At 44.2% G+C, this 22,827-nt stretch overlaps 3 protein-coding genes across 9 annotated transcripts in view; 1 reads left to right on the forward strand and 2 right to left on the reverse strand.

Annotated features, from left to right (window-relative positions):
- rmc1 (regulator of MON1-CCZ1) overlaps positions 1 to 13,113 on the forward strand; it is a 30,539-nt gene extending 17,426 nt beyond the window's left edge. The window contains exons 16-21 of one of the 6 annotated variants that reach the window (XM_051393409.1): positions 10,298 to 10,375; positions 10,464 to 10,568; positions 11,131 to 11,199; positions 11,281 to 11,368; positions 11,445 to 11,582; positions 11,901 to 13,113. In XM_051393409.1, coding sequence (XP_051249369.1) covers positions 10,298 to 10,375; positions 10,464 to 10,568; positions 11,131 to 11,199; positions 11,281 to 11,368; positions 11,445 to 11,582; positions 11,901 to 11,980 — 558 coding nt within the window. In that variant the 3' untranslated portion in view covers positions 11,981 to 13,113. The remainder of the gene's footprint in view (positions 1 to 10,297; positions 10,376 to 10,463; positions 10,569 to 11,130; positions 11,200 to 11,280; positions 11,369 to 11,444; positions 11,583 to 11,900) is intronic. The other 5 variants (XM_051393407.1, XM_051393405.1, XM_051393408.1 and 2 more) reach the window with 5 other exon arrangements.
- LOC127359477 (protein NLRC5-like) overlaps positions 1 to 22,827 on the reverse strand; it is a 186,285-nt gene that overhangs the window by 8,019 nt on the left and 155,439 nt on the right. Inside the window, exons 33-35 of the mRNA XM_051393261.1 lie at positions 16,297 to 16,470; positions 15,681 to 15,854; positions 14,917 to 15,004 (exon numbers count right to left, since the gene is read on the reverse strand). Of these exons, the coding sequence (XP_051249221.1) occupies positions 14,917 to 15,004; positions 15,681 to 15,854; positions 16,297 to 16,470 (436 nt within the window). The remainder of the gene's footprint in view (positions 1 to 14,916; positions 15,005 to 15,680; positions 15,855 to 16,296; positions 16,471 to 22,827) is intronic.
- On the reverse strand, positions 306 to 8,052 carry LOC127359490 (NLR family CARD domain-containing protein 3-like). Of its 2 annotated transcripts, XM_051393367.1 has the most exons (9): positions 7,941 to 8,052; positions 6,500 to 6,572; positions 5,320 to 5,445; positions 4,650 to 4,766; positions 4,083 to 4,161; positions 3,692 to 3,920; positions 1,398 to 3,198; positions 1,088 to 1,261; positions 306 to 429 (listed from the first exon to the last, which is right to left on the reverse strand). In XM_051393367.1, the coding sequence occupies exons 3-9, from the start codon at positions 5,406 to 5,408 to the stop codon at positions 426 to 428; spliced, it is 2,493 nt and encodes an 830-aa protein (XP_051249327.1). In that variant the 5' UTR covers positions 5,409 to 5,445; positions 6,500 to 6,572; positions 7,941 to 8,052; the 3' UTR covers positions 306 to 425. The 2 variants fall into 2 exon arrangements, with proteins under 2 accessions (XP_051249327.1, XP_051249329.1); XM_051393369.1 differs by lacking the exon at positions 306 to 429 and having other exon boundaries at positions 1,088 to 1,211.

A 22,827-nucleotide genomic window follows, 5' to 3' on the forward strand; every position in this document is an offset into this window, starting at 1 on the left:
CTGTCAGCAGATGGTCACTGTGGAGATACTAATGTTTTCAGTCTGTGTTTGACCCTCTGCATTTCTGCTTTTCATTAATTCATTGTATCAAACATCAGAGTCACAAAACCATAAATATCAGTAGTGCTGTCCCCTAATAGTAGAGTAGACTGTTAGTCAATGAAAGAGTCTTAGTCATTAGTCAGATATTCGCACCAGGATGATTGTTACAGCACGGAGCTTTTTTCTTGTAACAGCACTGCTGCATGTGCTAACTACTAAAGAGCTGCTACCTCTAGCAAGTCAGCCTATCAGCTGACTGTACCCTGACTGCAAGCTTGAAGGTTTGTTTACACCATGAGCTTTGGACTGCCGGGGAGTGGGGCTGGAAGTAGGGCAGAGCCGGGCTGACACCGGGACCATCGGAGGACTATCACGCAGTGCGTTCAGCTGCAGGAGGGATAGGAGGAAAGGAGTGAAGGGAGCGAGTTTGTAGCAAGTTCATTTGTAAATGTTAATGTGATACATCATCCATTGTATTGATAAGTCCACCAGTATTTGTTTTAGTGACGTTGGATGTTATTTATTACACGTTCTGAGTTGTGTGATGTTATACTGTGTTGCTTTTTCTTTTAGCATTTAACAGGCCGCTGTTATATATATATTTAAATAGTTAAAGTAATATCATAAACGTTCAACGATCAGTCAATTATTGGCTTTATTTAAAGACTGCTAGTCGACTAGGAACATCTTTAGTCAGGGACAACCCTAAAAAACCTTCGAGAGAGAATATTGTGTTTGAAACACTACCATTATTTTTTTATCTGTCATGGGTCTAATTAGCCTGTTCTTTAAGGTTCTTCTGATGCAGTGGAAACACACAGAAGGACTTCTACTTTTAGACTCTAGTTTACTTCCTGAGATTAGTTCCTCTGGTTCAGTAGTACCTGGATATTAATGGTTGAAAATGTGAAGTCCTGATGACCAAATTTAATGATTCAGAAGTTTTAAGATAAGAGTGTTTACACTGCAAGGAGGCAATAGTTTAGAGAAATATAATATGAAATATATATAATATATGACTTAAGACAAACTAACTTGATCTGACCTAAGAGTTTCCAGTTTACAGTGTGGACTCTTCAATCCAGCAGACACCAGCTTCATTCCTGAGTCCTGCAGGTCGTTGTCACTCAGGTCCAGCTCTCTCAGACTAGAGGACTGGGAGCTGAGAACTGAAGACAGAGCATCACAGCTTCTCTCTGAGAGGTTACAGCCACTTAGTCTGAAGAGACAATAATAAACATTAAGAGCAATAACATTTGTGATATTAATACAATAATAAAGCAAAACAATCTGTAAGTTTAAAAGATAACGGGGTATTTTAGTAATAATATAGAAATCCAACTCTCTGTACTTACAGAGCTTTGTTGGAGGCTTTGACCACTGGCAGCAGCCTCAGAAGAGCCTCCTCTGAACCAGAGTATTTCTTCAGGTCAAACACGTCCAGATCTTTTCCTGATGACAGTAAGATGAAGACCAGAGCTGACCACTGAGCAGGAGACAGTTTATCTGTGGAGAGACGTCCTGAACTCAGGTACTGTTGGATCTCCTCCACTAGAGAATGATCATTCAGTTCATTCAGACAGTGGAACAGATTGATGCTTCTCTCTGCAGAGAGATTCTTATTGATCTTCTTCTTGATGTACTGGACTGTTTCCTGATTGGTCTGAGAGCTACTTCCTGTCTGTGTCAGCAGGCCTCGCAGGAGATTCTGATTGGTCTCCAGTGAAAGACCCAGGAGGAAGCGGAGTAACAAGTCCAGGTGTCCATTTGGACTCTGTAAGGCCTTGTCCACAGCACTCTGGTGGAGATGTTTGAGATTCTGTTTGTCTTTAAATAATAAAGAAATTAAGAATGTTTGTTCTTCTGCCAGCAGATTGACTCCAGAGCTGATGAATGTCAGATGGACATGAAGAGCAGCCAGAAACTCCTGAACACTCAGATGGACGAAGCAGAAGACCTTGTCCTGGTACAGTCCACTCTCCTCTTTAAAGATCTGTGTGAAGACTCCTGAGTACACTGAGGCTGCTCTGACATCGATGCCACACTCTGTCAGGTCTGATTCATAGAAGATCAGGTTGCCTTTCTGCAGCTCCTTAAAAGCCAGTTCTCCCAGAGACTCAATCATCTTCCTGTTCTCTGGACTCCAGTGTGGATCTGTCTCTGCTCCTCCATCATACTTGACGTTCTTCAGTTTGCACTGAACCACCAGGAAGTGGATGAACATCTCAGTCAGGGTCTTGGGCAACTCTCCTCCCTCTCTGGTCTTCAACACATCCTCCAGAACTGTAGCAGTGATCCAGCAGAAGACTGGGATGTGGCACATGATGTGAAGGCTTCGTGAGGTCTTGATGTGGGAGATGATTCTGTTGGCCTGCTCCTCATCTGTAAATCTCTTCCTGAAGTACTCCTCCTTCTGTGGGTCAGTGAACCCTCTGACCTCTGTCACCATGTCAACACACTCAGGAGGGATCTGATTGGCTGCTGCAGGTCGTGTGGTTATCCAGAGGCGAGCAGAGGGAAGCAGTTTCCCCCTGATGAGGTTTGTCAGCAGCACATCCACTGAGGTGGACTCTGTAACATCAGTCAGGATCTCAGTGTTGTGGAAGTCCAGAGAAAGTCGATACTCATCCAGACCGTCAAAGATGAACACAACCTGGAACTCTTCAAACCTGCAGATTCCTGCTTCTTTGGTTTCACTAAAGAAGTGATGAACAAGTTCCACCAAGCTGAACTTTTTCTCTTTCAGCACATTCAGCTCTCTGAAAGTGAATGGAAATGTGAACTGTATGTCCTGGTTGGCTTTGTCTTCAGCCCAGTCCAGAGTGAACTTCTGTGTTAAGACTGTTTTCCCAATGCCAGCCACTCCCTTTGTCATCACTGTTCTGATTGGTTCATCTCTTCCAGGTGAGGGTTTAAAGAGGTCTTCTTGTCTGATTGTTGTTTCTGGTCTGTGTGGTTTCCTGGATGCTGTTTCAATCTGTCTGACCTCATGTTCATCATTGACCTCTGCAGTCCCTCCCTCTGTGATGTAGAGCTCTGTGTAGATCTGGTTCAGAAGGGTTTGGTTTCCTTCTTTAGCAATCCCCTCAAACACACACTGGAACTTCTTCTTCAGGTTAGATTTAAGTCCACGCTGACAAACTCCAACAAGATGTTCTTAATGAAGACACAGAAAATATGACCATTAAGTGATTGATAAATAAAATATTTCATTCCCCTAAAGCAGAAAAATGTTCAGCTCAGATAGAAAATATCTATTTTGTTTGTCCCTGAGACCAAAAGTTATGGAGCTAACTTACTGCCACCAGTCATTTCAATGAGGGTAAGTGGTTGTTGCCCACATCCAAGCACACATCCTCTGCCGCATTTCACTGTGTTAAACTGCTGGTGGCACACACCTGGAGGCAGCCGCTATTTAATGCATGTTTTCTGTGAACCCTCGTGCAGACAGGTTGCGGTCTGAAACCTTCCTTTAAAAAATATTATATATATATATATATATATATCTTCTTATGCATTTTAATTGGTGAGTTGTGACCAATTTTGGCTTTAAAGAATGAGTATGTGAATATATTTTGGTCGGTCTGTTGAGACATCAGTAAATGTCTCATTTATCCAGCGAGTTAAATCTTTAGAGAAATCCTCTTACTGCTCTGCAGACAGTCAGCCAGCTCCTCCTGCTTCATTCTCCTCAGGAAGAGCAGTGTGATCTTCAGAAATGCCTCTATGCTGCTCCTCCTCTGCTCCTCATCCTCACCGTCCAACACCTCCTCATCCTCCCTCTGAATATCTAAGCATTCTGAGAAATCTGAACTCAGAACCTTCTGGATCTTCTTCAGCTCGTTCTTCACAAAAGTGACAATGTTGTCCTCCAGCAGCTGGAACAGAATATTATATGAATGACTCAATCAAAGTCAAATCATGGAAGCAAACATCAGATCCATGTTGGACAGACTGACAATCCACTGGTCTAAAAAGTGCAGCATGGAGATTATTGTGAACACAGTAGATGTAAAAGTAGTTATTGTCCATGTACAGACCATAAATATGGAGTCCAGGTGTGTTTGATGCTGCTGGGCAGACTGACCACTGGGAACCTCTGAGCTCTCCTGGTCCACTCTGTGGAGGAATCATGAAGAATGAGCTCACATTATGTCTGTCCACACAGAGACAAACACAAGGTAAAGGTCCATGAAGTGATATTTGGATGTGAACAGTGAATCTGATGACTCCCTGTAGTGGTAAAGGTTTACTAGTCCTGCTGATCCCACTGAGAATCAACAGCTCAGTTTGGTTCAGTCCCAACAGCTCTCACCAACCCCTCCATATAGCCCTCCCTCCCTCACTGTACACTGCTGAAGTGCCCTGGAGCAAGTCACCCAGAGCCTCCAGCTGCTCCAGTGGAGCTGCTCAGTGTCTGCTTGTATCAGACTGGTTGTACTGGGCAGCTCCCAGTGTGAATGTGTTTGACTGTGTGAGTGTGAGGCAGCTGCTGCTGAAAGAGTGTTGGTGCTCAGAGAACTTCATCTGAGTCAGTAAAGGTTGAAAAACTGAGAGTCTGATAAAAACACATCATTTTATTTCTATCATCAGTTTGAAATCCTCACCTTTGATCAACAGAGTGGCGGCCATCTTTGAAGTATATAAGATGATCATTAGAGCGATCACTCTTCATGGACACACAGCTGGGTTCAGGTTCAGGACAGTCTGGTCTCTGATGGATCCTGATAGAAAGAAATTCAAGCTCACATATTCAGAAACATTCACTGAATCAAAGACTTTGTGAAATGATGTATAATTTGAAATGTTTGAATACAGGGCTGGACAATAAGAACAATGTCTTCAATTACTGACATTATGGACGTGTTACTGAACACAATTTACTGATGTCACACACTTCAACACACTGTCTGAATTCCATATAATTACAGTGAGAGCAGCTACAACATCTAAGCAGCGAGCAATCAGCTCCCAGTCCAGTCCAGAAGAGCAGAATGTGGAACTGGTCAGACTGGAATGAATCAGGACAAACATCAGCAGTGAGCAACATGAGGAAGGAAATCTGCTCTGATTGATTCAAACACATGTTACTGTTACATTTCTCATTATGAAGCTGAATGTTTCTCCTGATACTGATTTGAGATCAGATCGTCCAGCCCTGTTTGAATACTGACAACTACGTACTTTAGCTCAGATAAATGTCTTTGTTTCAAATGGAGAATCAAAGCCTTTGTGACATGGAGAAGAGTCATGGACAGTTAGAGATCCTCATCTCACCTCTGAGCTTTGGTCCTTGTGTCATGTTCCCCACACAGAGTGCTTTTAGAGGGAGGGACTCCCTCCTCTCTGTCCTCACACTGATTCATAGCAGAGCCCACACCTTCACACAGACACAGCAACCTGCTGGGAGAGATCACACATTATTTCCCATCATTCCTCTCAGTCACATGACAAACACACACAGCTCTGATTGGAGGGATTAGTCGACTCGCAGCAACATGAACTCAGAAATGTTGAGTACCAAAGTTTTATGTTAGAAATGTACAGTGTGGGTCCCCAGCATTTAGAAACTGACAGATTCCAACTCAATTATCTTTATTAGCATTAATAAGCATGTGTGTATGTCTGTATGGAGAATATTTCAACAGATACTATAGTAGTGGTTTTGGGAGTTGCTGAGGATGATGGATCAAATTATGACATTTACAAAATACAAAATTGCACTTTAAATTGTTTTTATTTGAACTCCAGGTTCACTGATTTTGAGGTCATTTATATGCATAATACATTGGAACTGCAGTTTAGAAAGCTCTTTGTCATTGGTGTTCAGATATTTATTCAATGTGGTTATGCATTAATTAAGCAAATAAATAATCTCATAATTGATGAAAAAATACTCAAAATCAGCCCACTGGGAGATGAAATGTTGTCAGCGATGTCAGAAATGAATTCATCATCCTCAATAACCCCAATAAAACACTCCTGTATTGTCAAAATCAGCCAAACAATTACTGAAATATTGTCCATATAGCTGAATATTAATGCTAATTATGCTAATTGACCAACATATACAAGTTAGCATCTGTCAGTGTGTAAATGCTGGAGATGCAGACTGTATATTTCTAACACACAATAGGACAATAGGACTCTACTGGCTGATATAAACGGCTCATTCAGCTCAATACTAAATCCACTCATCTGACAGTTTCCATGCAGAGTAGAAATGTTGTTGGCACTTTGAGCTGCAGTATCTAAGAAATGACATTCACAATGCTCTTTAGTCTGTGGGGTTGGTTGAAGACTAGAGGAATACACTTCATGTTGCTGTTTCACTTCTATTTGACTGACTTTGAAAAGCTCCTCAACAGTTGAAATGTTGCTCTTTTTCCAAGTCTACTATATCCAGTCAGAGCATGCAGTGGCAGCTAGTCCAATAATCCAAAATCCATCCTGTTACCTTGGCAGCTGCTGCTGAATTCACATCCACATCAGCTCCCAGAGACTTTCTACCTTCATCTGTAGAGGAAACACTGAGAGCAGAGCTGAAAGCATCAGTCCAATCACTGATCAGCACTGAGAACTCATCATCACTCATTCATCCTTTACATCAGTGGTTCCCAACCTTTTTCTATCACTGAGTAAACTGACGACCCCTGACTGAGGGACATATTTTATACATATTTCATATTATATCCAAAACTGTACAATCAACCCAAATATTGAACTCAGTAACTGCAAGAAGTTGAAGTTGATTCTGATGAATTCTGAGCAGATTATTTCCTGTTGAGGGAACTTTTTATACAGTTTGTCTGTGTTATGTATCTTTTTATCATTTTTAACAATCATAAATACTTAATATGCTTCTTTTTGGACAAATTCAGTGTTTTCTTGTCCCTGATGTTTGGTCATTGATCTATTAGACAGTTTACTTTACATTGACTTTTCTTCACAGAAGTGAACCAGATGCTGAGATGTAGGCCGACCTACAGACCCCCCATGAAGCTTTGGTGACCACTAGTGGGGGTCCCGACCCTCAGGTTGGGAACCACTGATTTACATCATTTCTCCTGTAAAACTATCAGCTGCTTCTCCACTGATTGGCTGCTTCTCTCTGTTTCCTCTCAGTGTCAGTTGAATCCCTTTGTCTTGTTGGACTGTTGCTCAGACTAAAGAAGCAGTTATAAAACATGACTGTGAACTCTGGGAACTACTGATGGCCTTTTCTCATCACTGTCACACATTGCAAACTAATCAATACATGGATCAATAGTGGTTTGTTATTGGCCAGAGGAGATGCTGCTTGTTCTCATTGGTCAGTGTTGAGGAAGAATGAGAGCAGAAAGCTGCCATCAGCTGCTCTACTTCTACTATCAGTCCACTAGATGGCCTCATGGAGCTGCATTTATCTGACAGCTTTACTTCCTGCTTACTTTTCAAACATGGGATCAGTTTATAAAATAGAATTCATTATTTTACATTCAAGCAGCCAAAAGTATTTGAAGTAGTTCATATTGGCTCCACCTGCAGCAACTCCAACATTAAAGTAGTGATTACATGTTAATGCATCAATAATAATCATCCACTAATATAATAATACAACACTGACAGAGGCCATTCTGTACACTGACTACTTTCACTTTACATACTTCAACTACATTGATAAGGTGAGCTCATAAAGACAGACAGAAATCATACAGTGAGTACTCTGAGTACTGTCAGTGAGTACTCTGATTACTTTGAACAGTGACACACTGACAGTAAGATGGAGGAAACTCTTCCTCCATGTTGGTTCTCAGTTGACTGTTAGTAGAGTTTTCTGCTCTTTCTACTGAACTAAACTAACAAGATGAACAAAGAGTCATTGAGGAGTCAAACAGTGAAAAGTGTCTCTTACTAACCTTCACATGGACAGAAGAAGAAGCTGCGACACGACGAGCTCACAAAGTGAAAGTTACCTGTGGACAGGGAGCGGCTGTGACGTCACGGTTGTCAGGGCAACAACAGGTGTGGGGAGTGGAGTGTCTGCAGAGAGAGACTGGGAGCTTCAACTACATTGTGCTGATAATACTTCTGTAACTGAGGAACTGTTTTAATGCAGCACTTTAAGTTGTAATGGAGTATTTCTGTAGTGTAGTATTACTACTTTTACTATGTTCAGCTTTGAACTGTTGGTCAGACAACATTGTGTCACTGTGGGCTCTGGATGATTGTAACAGGCATTTCTCAATATATTCTCAAGTTGGACAATTTAGATCAATGACAATAATAATTAGTCACAGTCCTTCCTCAATAGTTGAAATCAGCTCCACCTGAGCAGCTACAACAGCCAAATACAGCAGTAATAATAATCTAATGATAGAATATAATATAGTGTAACAGCTGTAGTTCCTTACTCCCCCCAGGGTGTCCTGACTCCATCCTGTGTTCCTCTAATCCAAGTCTACAGGAGGACGGACTGGTCCCTGAGGCCTCTGGTTACTGGTTGAGGGTCAGTCCCCATACTGGGGTCAGAGACCCGACCCTCCACCACAGGGAGCTTTAAACCTGCCGTGTCGTGGGGTCAATCTCTGTGTTCAACCCCAGAGGAGAAGGCCTCCATCTTGGTTTGGACTCATGTGTTGATCCCACTCTCTATGATCTCTTCTAACCTCTGACACTCTCCAGTTTAAAGGATATCACACATACAGAAAGGCAGTTCTCATCATATATGACCTCTGTACAATGAACATATACAGATATCAAATATTTCTGATGCCCACCAACATACAGCAGACAGAGGCTCAGATAGAGGAACATTCCTCATGTGTCTTCCTGTTAGACGGCCATTATTCCTAAACCACATAGTTCATGTTAACTCAGTGAGTGCCTGTATAAGTCCTTTATTTGTTTCTGTGGGGCAATTGATTTTGCCACAGTAGCAACAACAGTAACACAGGGTGAGACATACAGATAGAAAGAAAAACCCACCAATGACAACACATATTTAAACACATAAAAAGATAAAACATTCAAACATCATTCTTTGAAAACTTCCTTTTCAGAGGCACAAACCTTGGACAGACTCCAGCTCTAGGTGGGTGGAAGAATTGATCTTCTTCTATAACTCTGAGCTTGTTTTTCAAATCTTCTTTTTGAACCCACAATAAGAGGGAAAGTGTTTCTATGACTCAAATATTAAAATATGAACAAATATTCAACTTTGAGTCTAAAACTGAACTTTGTTGGTAAAAACTTTCTGTGAAGGAAGAAAAGGTTCAAATGTCAAACAGAAGTCTTTCAGGATCAAATTCAGCATCTGTGTGAAAATAGTTCCAAGGTGTAAAGAGCGGCTTTGATTGGAACAAACTAAAATCATCATCTTTGGTCATCGTGGAACAAATGTACAAACTTTGATCTGCTCAGGTTTTATGCTCATGGTTGTCTAATATAGTTTTATATATCAGTACAGTGCAGTCTCATGTTCTTTTAAGTTCTCGTAAACTGTACCACCCGGGGCCCCTTTCCCCGATATGCTTAAAAATCGGCACACGCGTAGATCTTATCCAGATGAACAAAACATCCAGTGGGCGCCATATCCCAAACCCTACAGAAAGTTGGCCACCTCCTAGGGAATTGATCGGATCCACTTCAGATTTGGACACAGCCATCTAAAGACTTTCATGATTAAAAGTTGTGCTATTTATGACAATCCATCGAGTGACGTGCTCGCGGCGTGGAATTTCAGAGACTCGTTATGAAAAAGGGATTTGTCACAACTTCTGAGTACATGATCCGATCTCAATGGACTTCAGATGTTTGATAAGAGTCCCGCCCTGAACATGTCTATGTGATAATATTCACTAATATTGAGAGCGCCACCTAGTGGTGAAAGGAAATGTCATTTTTATACTTTCATTTATACCTTCCAGCAGATTGACCAGATCTAGCCTAAATTCTGTCAGAGGTCCCTTAGGAGGATAACATCTTATGTATCTTAAGTTCGAAGAACAACGTTGCCATGGTGACGCAGTGAAAATCAGCTTTTGTGTTGTTTTGTCTGAAACGTTTTCTGTCTCGCTCTCAGTTCTGGAGGGCGGGGAGAAGGGAAGTCTTCCCGTCGTGGCGACCGTCTTCGACAAGCTCAACCAGGTGTATAAAGAATACCTGGAGGCGGAGCAGACCTACACCGTGGTGAGTGACAAATGACAGAAATCTGCTTTTAAATGCTCCGTTATGTAACAAGAGTGATGTGTAAGATGATGCTCTGTGTCTGCAGGGTGTCTCCCATAAGTTCATCATTGCGGTTCTGATGGAGTACATCCGTTCTCTGAACCAGTTCCAGATCACCGTACAGGTACCGACTGACCGTCTCCTCTGCTGCCACCTTGAGGACAAACCTCACATTGCTGCCGGCTCAACTTCTCTCTCATTGTGTCTTTCAGCATTACCTGTATGAGCTGGTGATTAAGACGCTGGTGCAGCACAACCTCTTCTACATGCTGCACCAGTTCCTGCAGTACCACGTCCTCAGCGACTCCAAACCACTGGTCAGCTCATTCTAACACATTGTTACCATCCACTGTTTAGATCTTGGTGCTTTTTAACTCTAGATTTGAACCGGATGAAGGATTTTAGTCATCGGACGTCTGGATCTTAAGTTATCAGAGAAACAAGCTGAGCTAACGTTAGCAGCAGCTCGGCTCGCAGCCCCTCCGGGACGTCCTTTGTCTGTCCAACAGCGTGGGAGAAGCAGTGATTGTTAAGGTGGAACTGCTTTATTCAGTGTGTTTAGTGGTTTTAATCAGCAGTCTGTTTGTGTTGGAGAGGAGGAGACCTCTGTGGATAGAAACCTCCCATGATCCCCGCTGCTTCATCAAACATCTGCTGACAGAAAGGACATATTGTACGTTTAATATGCTGCAGCATAAGATCAACTTTAGAGTCCTGAAACTTTTTAAGGTTTTCTTACATAATGACAAGAAGACAGATATAGATACAGGAGTGATGAGCTCATTGGGGACGAAGAGCTGAACCTTCACTCAACTATTCAGAGTTTAATTTGCTTTCTTTTGCAGCGTTAACATCCCTTGTTTGTTTCTGTGGGTTCAGGCCTGTTTGCTGCTGTCCCTGGAGAGTACGTACCCTCCGGCACACCAGCTGTCACTGGACATGTTGAAGGTATCGAACACACACCGGCTGTACAGAACCACTCTTTACTGAAGTGGAATTATTATTTGAATTGCCGTTGTGTGTTTTCAGCGTCTCTCCACGGCCAACGACGAGATCGTCGAGGTTCTGCTGTCGAAGCAGCAGGTTCTGGGCGCGCTCAGATTCATCCGCAGCGTCGGTACGTTGATGTTTGATTTATCTACCAAAATACACGCAGAAGGCTCGGGGAACTAACCCGGTTTCACTGCGAGCAGGCGGCCACGACAACGTGTCGGCGAGGAAGTTTCTGGACGCAGCGCAGCAGACCGGAGACCAGATGTTGTTCTACACCGTGTTCAGGTCGTTCCAGCAGAGGAACCAACGGCTGAGAGGAAGTCCCAACTTCAACCCGGGTGAGCCAAAACACCGAAACCACAGCCGACCGTGGGGATGAGTCTCACGTACAACAGTGGCACAGAGGAAGGTTGAGGGCAACAAATTTCCAGACAACACAGAATATTTCAGGGATATTTGGAATATTTATTGTTTCTATGACGGAAAAAACTCTAAATTCTTCAAATTTCCAGGTTTTCCAGGACGTGTGGGAGGAATATTAAATATAAAATGTGGTTGTTATGAGTTCGTTTTTATTGAAGCACTGTTCAGAGTCATTGGACCAAACCTTGTGTGTGTGTGTGTGTGTGTGTGTGTGTGTGTGTGTGTGTTACCAGGAGAGCACTGTGAGGAGCATGTGGTTCACTTCAAGCAGCTGTTTGGGGATCAGGCTCTGATGAAGCCCTCCACCGTGTGAACCACCGGGACCAAACCACACACAGACTGGAAACTGGATCACGGCAGACCGGTCGGACCGGCTCTCCGTCAGTTCGGACGCGCAGGAGACGACCTGACGGGGCGGCGGACCACCACAGGGAACAGATGATTGTGGTTTGAATCCGGGATCTTCGACCACATTGACCGACGGCCAGAGCTTCTTTATGAGTGATATTTTAATGATCCTATATCGGTGTGAACACACTCTGATAACTGACTGATAACTAGATTATCCCTCCACCAGTCAGGCAGTGAAACAAAGCATTTAATAAAAGAATAATACAGAGAAGAGCTTTTAATGTCATTTAACTTCACAACACTTATAATATGAATATAGAAATATTGTAATATATTCTGCAGGCTGAATGTGAGGCTTTGGTGGTCCCTGGTTTAACCGGATTATTACCCCTGTACGGTGGCACGTCAGCACCTGATCCAGGTTTCTGGAGCTAAACAAGGACAAACTACAAACCTGCAATAAAGAATAAAGTCTACCTGATATTATGGGATGGATTCGACTGATCACAGATATATATTGATGAACATTTCGATGAGGATCTCTTAATCAAATCCTTTTTATTTTCAGCAGAATATCAAAGATACTTTTAGAGGAATTGTTCTACCATGAACTGATGAATGTGGAAGAAAAACATTTATGAAAATCAGTGAAATTAGTAACGTGTTCCCAGGAAGTGCTAATAAAACCATGAGGAATCAGTCGGCTGTGATAATAAACGCTTCATTAACATTATTCATTTGACAAACGAAGGCTTAAAATACTAAAACTTTACTCTTTTTTTGACTCAGTTGATCAGAAATCTGCCAGATCAATAACCAGGTTGATGATAATCAGCATTATACTGACTGACTGTAAGCGGCTCAGGTGATGTCACTGTGATGTCAGGTGTTGTGGGCGGGGCCAGATGCTGCGTGTGAATATTTTGTACATATAACGACTGACGGTGACTCTAATGTGTTTCTTTTGTAAAGAATTTCTGCGTATTGGAGTAAAATGTCTTTAACTGCTCTGCTGAGTGATGTTAAAGATATAAAGATATAGTGTGTGTGCGTTATTAATGTTTACATTGTGTACAGATAAAAGATTAAACTACAGCTGTGTGCAGGTGTGTTGTTTCTGTGCTGCATTCACATGCCACTGTGATAGTCTGACATTCGGACCTTCAGGGTTGTGAGGTAAGGCCGTACAGCGGTGGTGCAGGTTCGATTCCTGCATCATCCTTTCTGTTTCACCAGTTTCAGTTCATCCTATTGAAAGAATATTTACAAGGAAAATCTCAATTTGAATTTCAAATGTATCCATATAATGTGACACAACATCAATACCAGAAATGATTATAAACATATATAAAAGAATAAGTAGAACACATTACTTTACATTGCATTTTAATAGTTTTTCTATTTTTTATTCAATATTTTTACAGACAATTTGGAGAAAAAAAAACAAGAATAATACAGACAATACAAAATTAGATTTGAATATCAGGATCTGTTTTTGTTGCAATAACACAACTGTCAATACAATATATATTTTAAAAAAAGGAACATCTATATATTCACTGATAATGACCCTAAAGTTAATAGTTATTATGTTTATATCATGTCAAAACTGAAACAATATTATACATCAAGTTATTAAAATGTTGTGGTGTTCAGTGTGTGTCTGACGTTTGAGACGGCACTGATTTCCCACCAAAATCCGGAGATATTTCCGGAACTAAAAAAGACTTGAATCAATATTTTCATTTTAACAATGGATTAAATGACGACGTGAAACAAAGGGAGGTCGTTTCCAAAGACAAACCCACAGATAATTATCTCCACACTTTGCAGTGTTTTAAAAAGTAACTGTATATAATCTTTTACTAATAATGATAATCATATTTCAGTTTTTAAACTTAAATCCAAACTTTCTACATATTTTATTTTCTTATTTCTGTGTGTTACAACAAATCTGTATCTGGTAACAACCAGAACTCCAGAGAGGTAACTTTATGTATGCAGGCTGATTTTAAAGTTTGAACAAAATGAATTAGAAATATAATTAACATTAACTGCAACTCTGTTTAAAGAAATGTGTTTAAGTAAGTGTTCATCTACAGTTCTGTTGTCATAAACAGAATGAATGTGTAGAGGCAGTTTGGGTTCAGAATATGTGAATGAATGAAAGAATAAAATCCAGGTGGAGGTTCCAGGTGGAGGAGGTGGTTGAGTGTGGAGCAGAAGGAGTGGAGGAGTCTCAGTGTGTCTGCAGAGACTGTGTAGAAGGACAGAGCAGCAGCAGAGCAGTCCAGATACACTGATGATACTCTGTCACATCCAGAGGAACACACAGGGATGATGGTGGACTTGACATTGTGTCCGACAGTGGAGCTGATCTCAGAGCAGTTCAGACTGCAGCACTGAGAGTCATCTCCACTGGTTGTGATTCCTCTGTCAGTCACTGCTGGATGAAGCTCTCCTCTCCACTCTACCTCCCAGTAACATGGCCCAGTCAGAGCTGATGCTGCTGCTTCAACCTCTCTGGATCATCAGGACACAGCTGATCCTCCAACACAACCTCCTTCCTCACCACTCACACTCTGACTGAGATCACTTCCATCTGATGAGAGAAGAAGACAGACAACAGAAGTCATAAATCAGTGTTTACAGTCTCTGTCTGTCTTTCTGTCCAACCCTGAAGTCTGTCACCATCCTCCTCTCACAGCTTCACTGAGGAAAGCAGCAAATACTGGATCTTTGCTTTGATACTAACTGTGTTTAGTACAATACTGCTGAAACCAGCATGGACTGATTCCAACCCTCTACTGACCTCAGAGTCTCCAGTCTACAGTGTGGACTCTCCACAAGATCAGACAGCAGCTTCACTCCTGAATCCTGCAGGTTGTTTTTACTCAGGTCCAGCTCTCTCAGATGGGAGGGGTTGGACTTCAGAGCTGAGACCAGATAATCACAGCTGATCTCTGACAAACTGCAGTTGATCAATCTGAATAAAGAATAAAGAATGTTCATAAAAGATGAAAATCAAGAGTTTAAAGGTTCAGAGGGAATTATCCAGTGTAGATTCTTCTTGTTATATTCAGGTTTTAAATGTGGAGCTCAACATTGCTCTGCCACAGTCAATGGACTAAACCACTGAAGAAGAAAACAGACTTTAGCATTAAGATACTCAGTGTGGATCAGTATATCAGCCATAACATTATGACCACCTGGACACAATAGTAGTCCAACAAACGGTGATTTACTGTGTGTTCTGACCCCTTTCTATCAGAACCAGCATTAACTGTTTCAGCAGTTTGAGCTACAGTAGCTCATCTGTTGGGCCAGCCTTCACTCTCCACATGCATCGATGAGCCTTTGTCGCAATTTGACCCTGTCTCTGATTTACTACTTTCCTTCCATGGACCACTTTCTGATAGGCACTGGGCACTGCAGACTGGGGATACCCCACAAGAGCTGCAGGTTTGGAGATGCTCTGACCCAGTCATCTACCCATCACAATGTGGCCCTTGTCAAAGTCGATCAAATCCCCACAATGCCCATTTTACTTGCTTCTAACACATCAACTTTAAGGACAAAATGTTCACTTGCTTCCTGATACCCCCCTGCACAACTTTCACATAATATTAATCTCAACACAGAAGGAAAAAATGGTGTCTGACCTCAGAGTCTCCAGTCTACAGTGTGGACTCTCCAGAAAACCACACAGCAGCTTCACTCCTGAATCCTTCAGGTTGTTGTAACCCAGGTCCAGCTCTCTCAGATGGGAGGGGTTGGACTTCAGAGCTTTGACCAGATAATCACAGCTGATCTCTGTCAAACTGCAGCGCCACAAACTGAATAAAGAATAAATGATGAAGATAAAAATAATTTATAATCCAATCAGATGTGTTCAGGTTTTAAATGTGGAGATCAACATTACTATGTCCTAATCAATGAGCTTTTCTCTAAAATGAGTAGAGTGACTTTGTCATTGTGTTATTGTGGATCAAGTTAAAACAAATATTAGTTCAGAGGATCTTCTGTATCCAGATGTGATCATTTACCAACAATTATAAACATTCATTTACTTTAACAACTAACAGTGGACATTTTCTACAGTTTCTTTAACAAACAGAAGTCTTTGTGACTGCAGACTAAATTTAGTTCAACATTAAAATATGAACAAAAGCAAATTTACAACTTTATGGATGTAAGTTATGTATGAACATAAATTAGGTTCAATTGTTAATTAAACATATCAGATCTACAACAGTAACAGAGAGTCAGTGAACTGACCTCAGAGTCTCTAGTCTACAGTGTGGACTCTCCAGAAAACCACACAGCAGCTTCACTCCTGAATCCTGCAGCTTGTTGTCACTCGGGTCCAGCTCTCTCAGATGGGAGGGGTTGGACTTCAGAGCTGAGACCAGAGAAGAACAGCTGATCTCTGACAAACTGCAGTACCTCAATCTGAATAAAGAATAAAAGATGTAAGTGTAGAAGACAATGTTCCTGCTTGAAATCATTCAGTGTTTAACAATCTGTTCAGAGCTGAAGAAGGTTTAGAATGTAGAATGAAGTTTAGAAAATGGAAACTCCAAACACCCGAACCCAACAGCAGGTTGAAAACTGTAAGATACAAAGAGTGAAAAGGATCTGTTATTAATATTAATGACAACATGCTGCTGCTTCAATAAAGACGTTAACCTAATAGAGTTGTGATGTTCACAAACGAACCAAATCTATTGAACGGCTCTTTAACATGAACGCTGGGAACCGAGTCACAGTTGAGAGCCGTTCTTTTTTTTTTTTCATTCTTTTTTCATTTTTTAAATCGCTGTCACTCACACAGCATGTGCACACAAGCTCCTCTTTAGCTACTCCACTGAGATGGAGAGCATGCACAACAAAGGGAGGAGCGCAGCAGAGTACACCTGGGGTGCTAATTTGATATGCAAATTTCACATGACGTCATCTGAGTTGTCCGACACAGTGGCACACTGCTTTCACGTGAGTGCGGAGTGTCAGTACTGCACCTACAATGAGCCAAAGAAAGCGTAGCATTTGGATGCACTTTTCGGACGAAGAAAACGGCAAGGCAAAGTGTATCTGTCAAAATAATATGTCAAATGAAAGTATAATCAATATTTCAAAATAATTCAAACTCAGATATCGCACCAATATGTCTAAGTCTGAATGATTCTGTTCCAAACGTTACCCAATCATTCCTTCCAGTGATTATCAGCTCTTTCACTAGAGAAGAGCTCATGAAGATCAGGGGAACAACTCCAGCTGATCTCTTTCCCACTTTTATCCTCGCTTCCGTTGAATTATTGGACATTGTGGTCATTGGTGCGCTCACCTTTGCTCACGCAGTGAAACGCAGGAGGAGAGGAAAGCGTGCCGGTGCATCTCCACCAGCATGGACATCGCACACTATTACATGGAATATTCCTCTCCAATGTGCATTCACTGTGCAATAAAATGGTCGAAAACGTCTGTTTTATGCTTCCCGGAGACATGGCTGTGTGGATCGATACTGGACTCTGACACCATCCCCCTTCACACACCTCACCAGTTCCCCCTCCCCCAGCTCAGAAGGAGCCGGGGCCACTTCACAACTCCACATAGGGCTGGGGGTAAACGATTATTTATCGATTAGTCGACTAATCTAACGACAAATTGGAAGATTTACGTAAGTTAGCTAACGTTAGATAGATAACGTTAAAAGCTACTGCAATCTTCTTGCTACCGTTAGCTAGATCTAGCAGCTGTGCACTTTGGTGCACTTTGGTGGTGCTAGGCTAACCAATGCATCTTAGCTCTCTCTCTGAAACGGAGGCCCTCTTTGCCACTCGCGAAGGAGACAACAACAAGCACCAACGCTGGCCAAATCAATCCCATGCCTGTGCAGCGCGCTGCTGCACAGGCAGTCAGCCAGTCAGCACCACCGAAGTGTGCAGAGCCCGAGCCACACAACACACCACACAAACATGAAACCAACCCAGCCAACGGCAGCACCCACCTGCCACCATCTCCTCCACGAGCGACAACGGGGCGCCACCGCCACAGATGCTCCCACATTGCCAAATGGAGTTGGCATACCACACCAGCACAACAGCAAAGAGCGCAAATAACGACACCTTTACGTTTGGGGCTAAATTTGAAGTATTCCCAAACCTTCGATGATTTAGGGCGAGCTGTTGTTTAGGACTTTTTCTTTTATTGGGGCTTTTATTGGGAATTCTGTGAGAAGGTTGCTGTTTCGTCCTCCAATCTGCAATGTTTTGGTCTCCCACATGTGTGTCGAGCTGTGGCGAAGCGTCGACGCAAAAATTTGACGTCGACGTATTTTTGGTGTCGATGCGTCGCTACAGGCCTAACTCCACACCTTGTGGTCATAAAGTCCTTTGAGCGCCTTGTCCTCTCCCACCTCAAAACCATTACGAACCCACTCCTGGACCCCCTGCAGTTCGCCTACAGAGCCAACAGGTCATAAACATGGCCCTGCACTTTACCCTCCAGAACCTGGACTCCCCAGAAACCTATGCCAGGATCCAGTTTGTGGACGTCAGCTCTACTTTCAACACCATTATCCCTGCTCTCTTACAGGACAATCTCTCCCAGCTCACTGTGCCTGACTCCACCTGCAGGTGCATCACAGACTTCCTGTCCGACAGGAAACAGAATGTGAAGCTAGGGTAACGTGTCTCTGACTCCCAGACCATCAGAACCAGATCCCCCCAAGGCTGCGTTCTTTGTCCTCTACTCTTCTCCCCGTACACCAACAGCTGCACCTCCAGTCACCAGTCCGTCAGGCTCCTGAAGTTCACGGATGACACCTCCCTCATTGGGCTCATCTCTGGTGGAGATGAGTCCGCCTACAGATGGGAGATTGACCATCTGGTGACTTGGTGCAGCCTGAAAACAGTGGAGATGGTTGTGGACTTCAGGAAGAACCCAGCCCCACCCGCCCCCATCATCCTGTGTGACTCCCCCAGTTGACTCTGTGGAGTTCTTCCGCTTCCTGGGTACCATCATTACCCAGGACCTCAAGTGGTCACCAAGAAAGCCCAGCAGAGGATATACTTCCTGCGGCAGCTGAGGAAGTTCAACCTGCCAAAGACGATGATGGTGCACTTCTTCATCACCATCTTCAAGTCCATCCTCACCTCTTCTATCACCATCTGGTACACTGCTGCCACTGCCAAGGACAAGGCCAGACTGCAGCGTATCATTCAATCTGCTGAGAAGGTGATCCGCTGCAATCTGCCATCCCTCTAGGACCCTGAGGTGTGCAGGCAAGATTGTGGCTGACCCCTCCCACCCCGGTCACAAACTCTTTGAACCATTCCCCTCTGGTAGGAGGCTACGGTCCATCAGGACCAAAACCTTTTGCCACAAAAACAGTTTCTTTCCGTCTGCAGCTGGCCTCATTAACAAGGCCCAGAACCCCCTTTGACACTGACTCATTACATTAATGCTCTCCCGTTTTATGTACAGTTTTCTTATCTTTATTTATTTATATTATAAAAGTACTTGTGTGTGATTGTTGTGTGATTTGTATATTTTTGAGTGATTGTATATTTTATGCACCACTGCACCAAGACAAATTCCTTGTATGTATAAAAACCTAATATTAGAAATTATAGCAAGGTAGCAGCCCCCCTGACTAAGCTCACCTCAGTGAAAGCACCGTTCACCTGGCCCCCTGAAGCAGAAACCGCTTTTCTTGCCCTGAAAGAGCTGTTTACGTCTGCCCCGGTGCTACATCATCCGGACCCCTCCCTCCAGTTTGTGGTGGAGGTGGATGCCTCGGACACTGGCATTGGGGCAGTACTCTCCCAGCAATCCCCCAAGGACCAGAAGTTGCATCCCTGTGCCTTCCTCTCCAGACGCCTGTCCCCTGCAGAGAGGAACTATGATGTGGGGAATCGTGAGCTGCTGGCGGTGGTGGTAGCCCTTCAGGAGTGGAGGCATTGGCTGGAGGGCGCTGCCCTCCCATTCATCGTGTGGACAGACCCACCGCTCAGCGGAAGTATGCCAGCAGAGACCATCCTCCCGGCTTCTTGTGTGGTTGCAGCTGTAAATTGGCGAATAGAGGCTCTGGTAAAGCAGGCACAAAGCTCACAACCTGACCCAGGTAACGGCCCCCCTAACCGGCTTTTTGTCCCAGACTCTACCCGGTCACAGGTCCTCCAGTGGGCTCACGCCTCTAAGATCTCTTGCCACCCTGGTTACCAGCGAACTCCGGATTTCCTGCGGCGGAAGTTTTGGTGGCCATCCATGGCGAGAGACACGAAAGCTTTTGTAGCCGCCTGTTCTGTCTGTGCCCGCAGTAAATCCTCCCATCAGTCACCAGCTGGACTATTACACCCCTTGCCCGTTCCAAGTCGCCCCTGGTCTCACATTGCTGTGGACTTTGTTTCTGGTCTGCCTACCTCTGAAGGTAACGACACTATCCTCACCATTGTTGATCGTTTCTCTAAGTCTGTCCATTTTGTGCCTCTGCCCAAGCTCCCCTCGTCTCTAGAAACTGCCAAACTCCTAGTCACCCATGTGTTCCGCCTACATGGAATCCCTCAGGACATAGTTTCTGACCGTGGTCCACAATTCGCCTCCCAGGTTTGGCGAGCCTTCTGCCACTCCTTGGGCGCTTCTGTCAGTCTCTCCTCAGGTTACCACCCACAATCCAACGGCCAGACAGAGCGGGCTAACCAGCAGTTGGAGGCTGCCTTGCGCTGTGTCGCCGCCCGACATCCAGTCTCCTGGTGCACATTTCTTCCTTCCTTCCTTGGATCGAATATGCACATAACTCCCTCACCTGCGCTGCCACAGGTATGTCCCCATTCATGGCAGCTTATGGTTTTCTACCTCCATTGTTTCCATCTCAGGAAGGGGAGGTGGCGGTCCCATCAGTACAGGACCACCTGCGCCGCTGCCGGCGGATCTGGACTGAGGCTCGTGCAGCCCTGCTACGGACTGCAGCTAGAAACCAACGCCTGGCGGACCGCCACCGACTCCCTGCCCTGGATTACGCTCCTGGCCAGAAGGTGTGGCTGTCTTCTCGAGACCTGCCCTTGCAGGTAGAGTCTCGAAAGCTGGCCCCACGATTTATTGGACCTTTTGAAGTGGACAAAATCATAAATCCTGTGGCGGTAAGGTTAAAACTCCCTCCGTCACTACATGTGCATCCAGTGTTTCATGTATCTCTCCTGAAGCCTGTCTCCTCCAGCCCTCTGTGCCCTCCGGCCGACCCCCCTCCGCCCCCCCGGCTCATCGACGACCACCCAGCCTACACAGTTCGCCAGATCCTGGACGTCCGACGGCAGGGCCGGGGTTTCAAGTATCTGGTGGATTGGGAAGGGTACGGGCCGGACGAGCGTTCTTGGGTTCCCCGGCACTTCATCCTGGACTCCTCCCTTCTTTCGGACTTCTACCGATCCCATCCTGACAAGCCCGGTAGGCCGCCAGGAGGCGTCCGTTGAGGGGGGGGTACTGTCATGGCTCTGCTCCCCTCCTGCTCCCTTTGCTCCTCCTCCTTCCCTGTGTGCCTGCTGTCTCACCTGCTCTCAATCATTCATCATGCCTCAGTCTTCAAGAACCCTGGTCTTCCTCCCATTCATCGCCAGATTGTTCAGCCTATGTGGTGGTAACTCTCGTGGCTCCCTTCAGTATTTGGTTAAGCAATTCAAGCTCTCTTGTGATTTTCCCTGTGCCTGTCCCCCAGCTAACCTTTTCTCTCCCGTGCCCCAGGGTCCCTTTGTGCAGTTTGGCTTCCTGTGTCTGCTCACCTGTGCCTCTGTGTCTCCCGTCTCTTTCACCATCTCACCCGCCCGTTCCTGCTGTGGCCGCACCTCATCCCCCTGTGTGTGTGCGCGTGGAATAAAACCCCTTTAAACCTTCCATACCGTCTGGGTGTCTGCTCCTGGGTCCAGCCCTAACACCAGCCTTGTCATGATAATTGAAATAGACTTCATTCATCTTCCTTCATCTTCATCCGCTTATCCAGGGTCGGGTCGCGGGGGTAGCAAGTTCAGCAGAGGACCCCAAATTTCCCTTTCCCTGGCCACATCGGCCAACTCTGACTGGGGGATCCCGAGGCGTTCCCAGGCCAGTGTTGAGATATAATCTCTCCACCTGGTCCTCGGTCTGCCCCGTGGCCTCCTCCCAGCTGGATGTGCCAGGAACACCTCCCTCGGGAGGCACCCTGGAGGCATCCTCACCAGATGCCCGAACCATTTAAGCTGGCTCCTTTCGATGCAAAGGAGAAGCCTTTCGGCTCAACTCTCTTTTCGTGACAACAGTGCAATAAAGGGACCGCAATACCGCCCCTGCTGCCCCGATTCTCCGGCCAATCTCCTGCTCCATTCTACCCTCATTCGTGAACAAAACCCTGAGGTACTTGAACTCCTTCACTTGGGGTAAGGACTCACTCCCTACCCGGAGTAGACAGTGAAATAGACTTTATTTATTTAATTGTAGTACGTAATTTCATTTATCTAAAATACACAAGGTAAAATTTAAGATTAAATGAACAGTTTAAAGGTTCAGAGGGAATTATCCAGTGTAGATTCTTCTTGTTATATTCAGGTTTTAAATGTGGAGCTCAACGTTGCTCTGCCACAGTCAATGGACTAAACCACTGAAGAAGAAAACAGACTTTAGCATTAAGATACTCAGTGTGGATCAGTATATCAGCCATAACATTATGACCACCTGGACACAATAGTAGTCCAACAAACGGTGATTTACTGTGTGTTCTGACCCCTTTCTATCAGAACCAGCATTAACTGTTTCAGCAGTTTGAGCTACAGTAGCTCATCT

This window comes from Dicentrarchus labrax, unplaced genomic scaffold (genome assembly GCF_905237075.1).
Source record: "Dicentrarchus labrax unplaced genomic scaffold, dlabrax2021, whole genome shotgun sequence".
In the NCBI taxonomy this organism is placed as follows: Eukaryota; Metazoa; Chordata; class Actinopteri; family Moronidae; genus Dicentrarchus; species Dicentrarchus labrax.